Source organism: Arachis duranensis, chromosome 7 (assembly GCF_000817695.3).
Source record: "Arachis duranensis cultivar V14167 chromosome 7, aradu.V14167.gnm2.J7QH, whole genome shotgun sequence".
Lineage (NCBI taxonomy): Eukaryota > Viridiplantae > Streptophyta > Magnoliopsida > Fabales > Fabaceae > Arachis > Arachis duranensis.
The window spans coordinates 1,451,205-1,465,224 of NC_029778.3; the positions used below are offsets into that span (position 1 = coordinate 1,451,205).

The window sequence follows — 14,020 nt, forward strand, 5'->3', positions numbered from 1 at the left end:
ATGGCCATACCATCGAGAGAGATAAGGGGGAAAGTGTGGGTGTGTGTATCCGGTGTTAAGGAGGGTTCTTCTCGAGAGGGATTAGAAAAGCCATCCAAGGTCTCTTTTAGAGATAAAGTCATTGGTGCAGAAAAGTCTAAGGCCTTTGTATTAGTAGGGTCTTTATCTGGGGATGGTATCGCGACGGTGACAGGGTGATTCTCGTCCACCAAGTGTTAGTTTTACCAAAGAGGCAAAGAGCTGTCTACCTGAACCTTATAAGGCAGCCATCGTGATTAAGGTGCTGGATAAGCATTATGGCTACACGGCTCTCATGCATAAGTTTCGGATAGTATGCGCATCAAAGGAGGGTTTGATTTGTTGGATGTGGGATTTTGATATTTTTTGGTTAAATTTGATATTGCTGCAAATCGTGAGAAAGTCATTCTTGGTAGCCCGTGGTTGATAGACGGTCACTATGTTGCAGTAAAGTCATGGGATGTGGATTTTAGGCCATGCGAAAAATTCTTTGGATCAACGCTGGTATGGATTTGAGTCTCGGGACTTCCAATTTAGTGCTACCAGGAATAAGCAATGCTGCGAATTGCTTCTGCAATAGGGGTTTCGGTGAAAGTAGATTTGGCCACTAAGCTTGCAGAAAGAGGAAAATATGTCCGAGCTTGTGTTCAAATTAATCTTGAGTTGCCTGTAATCAAACATATTATAGTGGAGGGTGTGACTTACGAAGTGGAGTACGAGAGTTTACAGTTAATTTGTGCTACTTGTGCACGGTATGGGCATGATAAATTGTTGTGCATGGAGAAGGAGTCCTTGGAAGGAAACGAAAATTCCTTTGATGATGGAAAAAATAATGAAGCCCTAACACTAGTGCCACACAACAATCATGAGATTCAAAAAGAGGCTGAATCAGAAGCTCGTGATTTGGGTGAGAATCCTCATAATTTGGGTGAGAAATTAGGAGTTGTTAAAGGGAAGGATGTGGTTACAGAACCATTGGCTCCTCATGTGCCTGATGCTCATATTAATGAGGCATGCATGGATAATGGAGAGGGCTGGCAACAAGTGCTGCGTAAGAAAAAATTCACAATGGGCCAGTCATCAGGTTTGAAGGACAAGATGGAAAGTAGCACAAGTATGGTTCGAGAAGGGTTCCAAGGCCCAATTTGCATGGTGATGGAGGCAAATCAGTTGGCATTAGGATGGGAAAGAGAGAAAAACATGAAATTGCGCCATCTCCATCGCGCAGAACTCCTGCACGTCGTGGAATTTCTCTACGGAAGCGTCATCGACCTTCCTCCTTGCAGAACTCGCCAGTTGATAAAAATGGTGGCACAACGGAGGAAACCTTAGTAGATGGAAGCATGGCAGGTGGAGTGTCAGGGGGTCCGAAGGTGGCAATTATTGAGGATCAGAGTGTGCCAGTACCGCAAGACAAACCACCTATTGAGGTTGGTGATTCTGTTTAGAGTTTATGTTCTTATTTATTCTTTCCCTATTATTTATGGATAGTTTAAATATGATTATTTGGAATATTAGGGGTGCTTCTAATAAGTTAGCCTGGGTGCATTGTAAGGAACTTGTTAGGAAATTTAGACATGTTTTCTTTATTGTGGTTGAAACTCACTCTCCTTTTCAGCATTTAAAATTATTTTGAGAAAGGTTGGGATATCACTCTGTTGGTATAGTAGAAGTAGAGGGGCATAAGGGAGGTATTTGGTTTCTATCATCTATGAAGGGTGTTTGTTGTAAGTTCATTGATGCTTTTGATCAAGGTGTTACTGTTGAGGTTCACTTTGATAATTTAATTTGGAGGTGTAGTGGTATTTATGGTAGTCCTCAATTTAATAAAAGGGTTCTCCTTTGGGATTATCTTGTTGCACAATCCATGGTTTTTCAAGGACCTTGGATCGTTCTTGGTGATTTTAATGAAGTCAAATTTTCTCATGAATCTAAGGGCTGTCAATTTTCTCATCAAAGAGCAGACATGTTTGCTAATTCATTAGGGGATAGTGGTTTGTTTGATTTAAAGACTATTGAGAGGCAGTTTTCTAGGTAAAGGAGGGTAAAGAATTATGTTGACATGGCAAAAAAAAAACTTGATCGAGTCTGTATAAATAGTAGTTGGTTATCTATCTTTTTAGAGGCTTATGCAGAAATTTTAAATAGGCTTCAGTCTGATCATTGCCCTATTCTGGTGCGTTGTAAAGGTCGTCCTCAACCTAAAGAGAATCGACCTTTTCGATTTGTTGTTTCCTAGGCTACTCATCCTGGGTATAGGGATACTGCGAACCAGTCATGGTGGTCTAATAATAGAGGGATTCATGGCAAGCTTTCGGAAGTACAGAAGAATTCACTAGAGTTTAACTCGAAGGTATTTGGTAACATTTTTGTTAAGAAATGTGAATTAGAGCAGCAGATTAATTATTTACAAAAGTGTTTGGAAGTTATTAATTATTTACAAAAGCGTTTGGAAGTGGTGGATAGTATTTATTTGCGTCAGAAAGAGCAACAGTTGCTTGATGATTATAATAATACTCTAGTGCAAGAAGAGCTCCTATGGTTCCAAAAGTCCAGAGAGCAGTGGGTAAGGTTCGGGGATAGGAATACAAGATTCTTTCATATTCAAACTCTTGCGCGAAGGAAGCATAATAAGATTCATGGCCTTTTTCTCAAGGATGGAGTGTGGGAAACTGATCCAGAGGTTCTGAGTCAAGAAGCAGAGTCTTTCTATAAAAGCTTAATCTGTCATTTGGATGATGTTGATCTGGGTTGCCTTGGTGATGTGCCTCTTCCTTCTCTGAATAAGGAAGCTTGCAAAAATCTTACGGCACCAATTACTATAGAGGAAGTCAGAATAGCTGTTTTTCACATGAACTCTTTTAAAGCTCCGGGTCCTGATGGGTTTCAAGCTTTCTTCTTCAAAGAATATTGGGAGATCATTATTTTGATGTTTGGAAGATGGTTAAGCAGGCATTCTCCAGTGTTACTCTTGATCCGAGAATGTTGGAGACTTTACTGGTTCTTATTCCAAAGGTTGAATCACCGGTATCTATGAAAGATTTCAGACCGATTAGTCTTTGCAATGTAGTTTACAAGATCATCACGAAGGTCCTTGTTAATAGGCTTCGTCCTCATCTTGCGGAGATTGTTGGCCCGCTTCAAGGAGGATTTATTCCGGGACGAGAAACTCCTGACAACATCATTATTGCTCAAGAAGTCCTCCATTTTATGAAGAAGACTAAATCGAAGAAAGGCACACTGGCCTTTAAGATTGATCTGGAGAAAGCTTATGACAGAGTTGACTGGAGGTTTTTAGTTCATACCCTTAAGAGCTTTGGTTTTCCTATTCCTACGCTTAATTTGATTATGAATTGTGTCACTGGTTCTTCCTTATCTATTCTTTGGAATGGGAATCGTCTGAATGGCTTTACTCCTAGTCGAGGTCTTAGACAAGGAGACCCTATGTCACCCTATCTTTTTGTGTTGTGTATGGAGCGATTGACATGCTTTATTAGTCAACAGGTTGATTTGGGCTTGTGGGAGCCGGTTGTTATTTCTAGAGGGGGACCAAAAATATCCCACTTAATGTTTGCGGATGACTTGCTTCTATTCTGTAAAGCTACAAAGAGACAAGTGCAAAATGTGATGTTAGTTTTATAGACTTTTTGCAAAGCATCTGGGATGAAGATTAATGTGGAAAAGTCTAAAGTGCTTTGCTCTAAGAATGTCTCTGCAACAAGGAAAGAGGTTTTCACTGGGGTATCCTCTATCAGATTTGTCCAGGACTTGGGCAAGTATCTTGGAGTTATCCTTAGCCATTCTAGGGTGACTCGTTCAACTTTCAATGGTGTCCTGGATAAGATTCGGAGTAGGCTAGCAAGCTGGAAATGGAGTTTACTCAATCAGACTGGTAGACTCTGCTTGGTTAATTCTGTTGCTACCGCTATTCCCACGTACCAGATGCAGGTCTCTATTTTTCCCAAAGGAATCATTAGTAAATTAGAGTCTATGATGAGGAATTTTCTTTGGAAAGGACAAGTTGATGGAAGAGGATTGAATCTTGTTAGTTGGAAGGTACTGGTTACTCCAAAAAAATATGGAGGTTTGGGGATTAGAGATCCTTATTGTGTAAATATTGCTCTTCTTGGGAAGCTAGTTTGGACTTTTTTCTAGCAGCCAAACAAGCTATGGGTCCAATTATTGGATGTCAAATACCGATCATCTCTATATGACTGTTTTAGTTATAAGACACTACTTGAGAAGTGTTGAAGGATGGGTTTGCTTGGTGTATTGGAGATTTGAACCAGAATTTTTTGTTTTCTAGCTGGAGGAGAGAAGGGCGGTTATCTAATGAGATGGATTATGTTCACATTTCTGATTCCAATCTTCGGATACAGGATATGTGGTCGATTAGTAGGTGGCATTTGGATACTCTTTATTCTTCTTTATCTCAAAATCTGAAAGGTAATATTATCTCTTACAATCCAGATGAGCAAGCAGGTCCAGAAGTGGGTTGATATTGGAGTGGGTCTGCTGCCAAAGTCTATGACTCATGCAATGGTTACTTGTGGTTGTGTAAGCAGCTGTTTGGTTGGGAGGAGTGGGATAATTGGCTTTGGCTTTGGCGTCAGCTTGTTCCGGAAAAGCATAAGTTTTTGGCTTGGTTGTGTCTTAAGGAGGCTCTTCCTACTGCAAGTTTTCACTTTAGAAGAGGGATGTCGTCATCGGATAGGTGTCCAAGATGTCTTTCTAACCAGGAATCAGTTTTACATTGTATTCGGGATTATCCAAAAGCTCAGCTTGTCTGGCATAGGTTGGATATTTCTTGTCATCCTTTGGATTTGAAGAGCTGGTTCTTGTATCATAGCAGAGAGCATACGTTCAAGTTCTTTTCGAGACTTTGGTGGATATGGCGAGCAAGGAATAATGACATCTTTAATCCTATGAAACTTGGCCTCCGGAAAAAGTGATTTGTCTGGCATTAACTTCAGAAAAGGAGCTTAGGAATATTTTTAAATTACAACGTATGTCCATTCCCTCTACTCTAAATGGTTTTTGGAATCCCCCATCTATTGGTACTTTTAAGATTAATTGTGATGCTGGTTATTTTGGTTCGGGTGATAGTGTTGGTTTTGCTTGTGTTATTAGAGATTGTAATTGGAGTTGGCAAAGGGGGTGTTTGGGAATGATTGAGAGTAATAGTATTCTTCAAGGAGAATTGTTTGCTATTTGGAGAGGATATCTCTTAGCTTGGAATGTGGGTCAACGAGATGTTATTTGTGAGACGGATTGTGTGGAAGCATTTAGTCTTATTACTCAAGATGGTTTTGGGTTTATTGATCCATTGGTGCTCAAAATAAGAGATATCATGCGTTGGAATTGGCGTGTTGACTTTCGTTTGATTATGAGAGATGCAAACACGGTGACAGATACTATGACAAAGATGGCGATGAAGTTACAACTTTCGCATGTGGAGCTTCTTTCACCTTGGGAAGAGTTTAAGAGTAGTCTTAAACGGGACTGTTCCTCTATTTAAGAAGTTTCTTATTTTGTTTGTTTTGTTTTTCTTTGTTTAATTTATTTCAGTTACCAAAAAATAATACGATGAATTTATTTATTTTTTGAAATAATATAAATATTCAAATACAAATTAGATAAAAATTTGTATTGAATTTATATTTATTTTGTATGAAAACAAGTTTATTTTGCAATGAAAAACTCTAAAAAAATTATATTTTTTCTCACTGACGGATTTACAGACGGATTTTCTGTCTGTAATCAGAGTGTGAGATGATTTTGCAAAGTTTAAATTACAGACGAAAAATCTGTCGGAAAATTCGTCTGTAATTACAGACGGAAATTCTTTCAGAAAATTTGTCTGTAATTACAGACGCATTTTTTCGTCTGTAATTACAGATGAAAAATCCGTCGGAAAGTTCGTCGCCTTCGGGAAATGGATCGAGAATTTACAGAAGAAAAATCCGTCGGTAACTGGTAAAAATCCGTCGGTAATTTTCTGACAGAAAAAAATCTGTCGGTAAATAATTTTCGATGAGGCTTTTACAGAGGGACAAAATCCGTTGATAATTTCGTCGGTAACCAAAAATCCGTCTGTAATAAAAACTAAATCTGTCTGTATTAATCCATTTTCTAATTGTAAGATAGATAAATAGATATATTTGGATATAACAATATAAAAGTATTTTTTTGTTTACTTCTTACATAAAAAACATCTTGTTTGTTAAAGAAAAAAATCTTTAAAAAATATAAATTATAACTTTTCAAAAGAGATATTTTTATTTTTTTAATATTTTTACTTTTATTATTAAAAATTTATTAAATATGCTAAAAATAAAAAAAATCTTTTTTTATTAAAAATAATATTTTTTTATCAAAATTAATGACGCCCAAAGAAGCATAAAAATTTATCCAAAACTCAATCAAATTTTTGCCCGCAATTGTGTAGAAAAAATATATAAAAATTGGGATCCAATTTATATAATTTATTTGAAACAAATTCAACTCAAATCATTTGTGATTACGATCAATATATTATTTTAATTTAGAAGATTTGATTAGATTCAATTGGATCGGCCGTTTGTGATTTTGATCTCATATTAAAACCGTCCATAGATCCATTGAGATGCTAATGTCATTTTGAAACATGAAAACCTTCATATAAATAGAATACAATAAGAACTTTAGAATAGATTTTAGATCGATAGTCACCTGGCAACGCAAACTCAAACTGAAACGATGACGAGAAGAACGCGTCGACAGGACGTGTATTGCTCCGTCATCACACGGCCACCGCAAGAACGCCGCCGCTGCCAGACCTTCTGAAGGAATTGATAATGGATATCTTGCTGAGGCTTCCGGCAAGGACGCTTGTTTCCCTAAGGAGCGTGTGCAGTTCCTGGAGAAACCTAATTTCCGCCCCTGACTTCACCCGCAACCACCTTCGTTGTTCATGCTTATGCGATCCAAGCCTGACTTCGCTACAATGCTTGTTACAACAGTTTGCCTCTCAGAGACAATGGTGTCAGATACGACAGTTTTGGAATTCTGTCCGTACGGTCCATAATGGACAAACCTTTTGAACCTACTAAAGTCGATTACTTCAGTGGACAACGCTACAACAGAATCGTTGGTTCTTGCCATGGATTGTTATGCTTTTTTGATGATGATGGCGGCCAGAATACACATGGCATGTTGTGAAACCCTTGTACCGGATTCACATTCCAGTCACCGCAAATCAGCGGTCAAGTCAGCGTTTGTGGCTTTGGTTATGATCATCTCAGTGACAGCTACAAGCTTTTTGGAATTATAAGGAAGAAAGGGCCATCTGCTTTGGTATTTAGTACCAGAATTTATACTTTTGGACCAACTTCTTCCTGGAGAAGAGTTGATGATATCCCATTTGGCCAACCTGGTGTTTTTTGGTAGTAGCCGAGCATGCACTATTAATTGGAGTGTTAATCATGAGGTGGTTGTTTATTTTGACTTGGGTAAAGAAACTTATAGTCATTTCTCTCTGCCTTATACCGAGAAACTGTCTTTCTATTTGTTATGAGCATTTGAACGCACAATGCTGGTTTGTGTGGCAGATGAAAGGATATGGAGATACTCAATCCTGGACTAAATTGGCAATTATTCCGTTCCACCCGCATCTCGTAAATTTGAGTTTTCCTTTACAATCTCTTTACATCTCGGAAAGTAATGTTCTTTTGGCCATTTCTCCATCTTTAAAAATAATTTTGTGTAATTTAAAGAATGGTAGCATAAATTCACCTAACAACATAAATTTAAAGGAGAACTATCCTAGTCTTTGTCAAAGTATAGGTTTTAGGATGGCTTATATCTACTATGAAAGCTTAGTTTCACCAAATGGTCTTTAAAGCAACTCATCCAAAATACTGCTGCAAAAACCCAAAGTTTATTGTCTCTTAAAGTCTGTATGCACCTTCATGTGGTGAAGCCTTTCTAGCATTAGTCTACTACCATCTCTTAAAGTCTGTATGCACCAGAACAGCAGCAACTTTTGTTCGCGCCGGCAACAAAAGCGTGGACGGCCAGGTGCAGGAAACGCGTGCTACGAGATGAATCTGTTCAACAATTCGCTTATATTTCAATCAATAGAGACGGGCTGAGTTCTGTTTGTGTAGGCTGTGTCAGCTCTTCGGCCTAAGGCCATGTCCAAAAACACAAACAAAAAAGAAAATCTTGGCTAACTGGCTCAGCCACCATAAACATAAAGTAGGAGACAAGCTCTGCAACAAAATGGCCAAGTGTCCATCTCATATTCATATAAAAGGAATATCTGTAAATCTGTATCAAACAGCATCTGTACCATAGATTGACTCTTGTTTTTTTAGTTAATTTTGAGAACGATCAAATTTTACATGATCAAAAATGACTATTTATTCTCAATATTAATGTTTAACTATTCATATATTTCCTGTTTTTATTAGCTATTTTTTATTATTTTAAGTAATTCAATTTAATATAAGTAAAAATTTATATGCAATTGTGTTTATGTGAAGTTGTTATTTAACAATGATTAAATAATTTGACATATTTAATTAAATTATTATTTAATATTTTTCATTTAAATCCTAAAAGATCAAACAAAAATTGCTACTTACCAATGAGTTATAACTCAAATGATATCATCTCTTCATATTTACCTAAGAAATTGCGGGTTTGAGTCTCATTATTTTCGATAAAAAAAATTATTTGCATATAAAAATCAACTACTATATATTTCTGATCAAACACAAACATAATTTAATTTATTTTTAATATATATTTTATATTTTAATATATATTCTACTTTAACTACTAATTTTGATAATTAATTTTAGTGTATACCTAATATATTTAAAAGTTAACATATATATTCTCTTTCAATTGGGTTGGATTGGTTCATATTCATTTTTGACATGATCTTGTCATGTTTGCCTCTCCATCATCGATTATTCAAGATTTTAATGTGAAAATGACAAAGTCATAGTAAAATGAAATCAAGAGAATCCAAAATCCTGCAGTAAAATGATAATTAACAACTTTACTGTCCTACAGAAATTCGTCCGGTGCAAAAACATATCACAATAGTGAGTAAACAACCATTCAAATTAACTTAAATATGAGGAAAATTGGTCAACTAGAAAGTTAATAATTCTTGCAAGCATTTTACCAGCACATCAAAATGCTGAATCCTGAAACTGCCACCTCAAACAAAACAATAATAAAAGCTAACAATTTGTGATACAAGCATTCATAGGACTATAAAAATGAGACTAAAGCTGAAATAAAATAAGAAAATATAAACAAGAGAAGTAAAACATCCAATACATAACGAGAACTAAACCTTCAACCAGGTTAGGTAAGAAAACCACATGATCAGATGCTTTGCAAGATTGGATCAACAAAATCAGAAATGGAAAAATGGAAGAAAAAAAGTTAACAAAGAGGCAAACCCGGTTAAGAGTGATATTGAATTATCCAGGAGAAATCACATTGAGAATTTGAGATTACACCGATTTCATTTCTATTTATCAAAATATTTAAGCAAACTAAAGAGGAGAAAACATAACTACGGTCTACTAAAACGAAGAAAGCAGAACTCATCACGAAAGCACATCAGGAAAATTATGTAAATACAAACAACAAATTCAGAAGGATTTGAATAACAACAGAAGCAGCTTTAAACAAGGATAATTAATTGATCTCAATTCTCAAACAAGAACACAAGGACATTTGTTAGAATGAAAGAACATAACCACAAAAAGATATACTTCTGCTCCACATTCACATTCTGCAAAACATATGCATATAGTTTGCTCTATCTATGGTATCTCTAAGATAAAAGAAAAGAGTAAACTGCTCTCCTTAACACCATGTCACAAGATTTGATAAGAACCAATATGCAACAAAAACAGTTAGGCTACGAAATCAGAGGCATACAGATTGGTGAGGAATAAGAACCAATATTCACACATTAACAAACAAAATTACGAGGATAGCATATTCACAAATAGAGTTCTAGCATCAACAAACAAAATTCCAACATCCAATTTAAAAAAGAAAATAAAAAATTCCTAAATCTTGTTTAGTTTTTCTCTATGGTAATGTTACTGTGGTCTCCGGCAAGCTCATCTCCTCCATGGCAACATCACTGCCTCTAAGGTTGGCCACAAGATTTCCATCCTTAATCATGACAGGGCCAGCCTCAGAGAGAAGGTCCAAGCATAGTGGTTGACATTCCTCTGGAAGCAGGGAATTATACTTACAATACCTTAAAAGAAATTGTTCACTTACATCAATAGGAGCAGTCTTAACATGGTGAACATTTATCTTCGACTCGAGATATTGAGGTATCGAGGATTGAACGAGATTCTCAGCTAAAGTCCCAACTGTCAACAGATCATAAGCTTTCCGATAAAGCGAAGAAACCTACATCATCCCAGTCAAACAATTTAACAAATCAAGATTGATAACAATCAAACACGGTAAGAAAGGGTCAACTGAAAAGGTAGATGATGATACATACAGGATATCCAGGAAATGATGATCGATCATAACGGGAATGAGGTAAACAGTTCAAGTCAGCAATCTCAGCGGATATTATCTCGCGCAGCATATCACTGCAGTTTTTTGACAAGTCAACAGTGGCAGATGCCGACATAGTCACAGAATTTAGTAATAAGAACCAATATGAAGCATCATTTAAGGCGTCTATGGCAATGCGATGGCCTTGATTGGTGGTGAGATCACTGGAGAGAGCAATGTGGGTGCAGAGGGCTCCCAGGTTGAAGAGAACAGAGGCCATCTCCAAATAAATGTTGTGCTGAGAAGAGACTTCTTGTGGGTTGAAGGCATTGTACCAAACAAAGATAGGTGGGTTGGGTGAGGAAGTCATGGGGAACAAGGGCTGAATCATGCAAAGGCATTTGAAATAGCGGATGAGGCAATCGCGGCGGACGGGAAGAAGGATGTCATCACGCTGCATCTCACCACGCAATTTGTTTAGCATTTGGAGAAGGCCTTCTACTCTCTTTGCCACGCTCTCAGAGTATTTGAGGACAAAGTAATTGCGCAGGGACTCGTATAGGTCCAAGGGCTCACACTTCTTCAAAGGGAATGCCAAAATATATGACGAAGACGAAGACGAAGACGAAGATGAAAGGAATGCCAAATTTGTTGGATAAGGAGGAGGCATGTCCCATGGGTAAGCCACCAGCTTTCCACCATCCATAATCTTGAAAGGGCTGTACTCCGAAAGGAAGAGGTCAATGAATGGGATTCGTGGTTGGTGTTCTAGTTCTCGTGTCCACGGATCACCGCAGTTGTAGTTGCAGGCCGCTGTAACTAATTTTTCAGTGACAGACTCTGCATCATCATCAAGAGGAGACACCAATGATATTACTACAGGTTGGTTGGATTTGGGTAGGATGGATGATTTTCTCTGACGAGCCTCCAGCTGAAAGAATGTCAACTTTTGGGAAAGATGAGTTATCCATGTTCGGTCAAATGAGAGGATATGTTCCGTTGCAGGCAAGTTACGTAGTATCATAACAGTTAGCATTTGATAATTCTGAGAAACCTACAGCACATAATCATCATCAATATCATCCTATTGAAAATCTAAAATGAAAAAATAAATGTAAAATCAATCAAGAGTTAAAACTGACCGATTTAAACGAAACGGAACTGGCGTCGTCATTTGTGTTGTTGTGGTGGAGTCGTTGCTGTAAGTTGAGCTCCGAAGCCTGAGCGGAGCAGAGGCGGTGCAGACTCTTGGCGAAGAGTAGACTCAAGTCGAGAGTGGCGGAGACGTCCTTGGCAAAAACCGTCCAGAGTTTGTAGAAGAAGTTGGCGGCGGCATTGAATGCGTCCATTGCAAGGTGACGGCCAAGGGAGGTGGTGCGGTCGCAAGAGGCCCCAATCTGACTGCAGATGGCGCCAAGGTTGAAGATAACAGCAGCCTTCTCCAATTGGATGCTGTTGCGCTGCGAGGAGACTCCATTCTCATGCTCAGAGAAGAAAGCGTCGTACCAGACAAAGGTGATCGGGTCGGCGTCGGCATCGGAGGAGATAGCGGTGAAGAGTGGTTCAACCATGCAGAGACATTTGAAGTAGTGGATGAGGCAGTCACGTTGCATGGGAAGGGAGAGGTCCCCTCGCTCCACCATGTCCCTGCGGCAGTTGTTTAGGGTTTCGAGAACGCTTTCCACTTTCTGTGCATCGCTCTCTGAATATTTTGTGGCAACGAACTTGCGTAACGGCCGGTACAGATCCACCGGATCAGTTTTCTTCACAGGGATTGCCAGCAGCCTTTCCGGGTTCTGATTGACGTTGCTCATGGCGACGGCCAATCAGGATAGGATACAGTTAGGATTCGATGAAAATCGGAATTGTCAAGTACATTTACAAAACATACCATCAAACTCGTGGTTATCAAAATCCACGATTCACATTATTGATCAAACCCCATTAAATTCAAAAATCGAATACTAATAAATTCACAAATCAAAAACGCAAAAAAAACCTCGATCAAATTCATTATTTGCACAATAATGCTTGATGACAATGATAATCGATAAATTTGCTATAGTAGAATTGAAAGGGAAAAATTTTGAAAAATCATATATGAAATGAGTGTAAGTAGGTTAGTCAAATGCCAATTAGTTATAGTTAAATATCTAAGGTTTATCTTTAGTGAAAAAAAATTTGTAAGTTAGTCAAATGAATTACAAAATAAATTGGAATACTATGTGAAAAGTTTACATTGGTTAGTCAAAATTTTGGATCAAAATGTATAAATAATTTGTTAAATATAAAAGTTATTTCTCACTTACGAAAAAGGATAATATTCTTTTTTATTGTTTTTATCATGTTTAATAATATTTAAAAATCAATTTTTATCGTTATTAAAAGTGAAAATATTTTGATCAATATATTCAAAAATCGAAGATAATTTTAACACGTCAATGAGTTATAACTCAAATGACTTTTTATATTCACTTAATAGCAGATTTGAATCTCTCTATTTTTAGTATATAAAAAAATTTTAAAAAAAAGACAATATTAATAATTTAGTCTTAAACTCTTTACAGTTTATTTCATATGAAAATATCACGTGTCTAATCACGTGACTTTTTTCTAAAGCATTCTAAGATAAAAAAAAATGCCATAGTAAATGTACCCAATTAAAAGTTATATAATAGCCGCATGGAAAAGTCCAGGGGCTAGTAGTTTTATTGAATTTTGGCCAGCATGTAACCAACAGAGGAAGGTGAGCCATTGGATGAAATCTCATACCAATCTCACACCATCAAATCATCATTGATGGCTAGTTGATGGCTAACAATCACAAAAATTGCTGGCCCTTAGCATTGCTCTAGCCGCATAATCCCATATTAACAACTATATGCACCAAATCCGAATTTAGATTTTTCACCATTTTCACAATTGTACTGGGAAAACATTTGAAGATACTAGACTCAATGGTCAATGCAAAGTGACGAGGAGAAATAAGGTTGAGCCTCAGGGAGTGTATGTAAGGCCTGCCTATGTGCATCAAGCTGAATGGCGAATGCACCCAACTTCCCAGCACAAAATCTATCTGAATCACACATCCAAAATCCAATTTGATCATCATCAATTGTTTGTGTGCAAAAAATAGACACTAGCACTTTACAAGTACCCCAAATCATGAGTGTCTCTACATAATCTCAAGGGATCTAAGTCCATGTTCTAGATAGACTAAGTGAATAATCTTAGTAACAAAATAAGGTCAACAGCACACAGCAGGAAAAATCAGAAGACAAAATGATTTTGTATACATAAGGAAACAATGGCAAAACAGAAACAAAGGATCCTTACATATTATATGTGAACTACACTATTTGTATTTCAAAAACTAAATCAACCACTCATGTAGAATACATACTCGAATACAAAATTATTATTATTATTATTATTATTATTATTATTATTATTATTATTATTATTTTGG

General features: G+C 37.1%; 1 protein-coding gene and 1 pseudogene across 1 annotated transcript; one reads left to right on the top strand and one right to left on the bottom strand.

Annotated features, from left to right (window-relative positions):
- On the top strand, positions 1 to 5,536 carry LOC107496208 (uncharacterized; annotated as a pseudogene).
- Positions 5,537 to 10,109: 4,573 nt separating this feature from the next.
- On the bottom strand, positions 10,110 to 12,382 carry LOC107496207 (uncharacterized). Its single transcript, XM_016117415.3, has 3 exons — positions 11,694 to 12,382; positions 10,553 to 11,605; positions 10,110 to 10,455 (listed from the first exon to the last, which is right to left on the bottom strand). The coding sequence occupies exons 1-3, from the start codon at positions 12,363 to 12,365 to the stop codon at positions 10,123 to 10,125; spliced, it is 2,058 nt and encodes a 685-aa protein (XP_015972901.1). The 5' UTR covers positions 12,366 to 12,382; the 3' UTR covers positions 10,110 to 10,122.
- Positions 12,383 to 14,020: the final 1,638 nt, after the last annotated feature.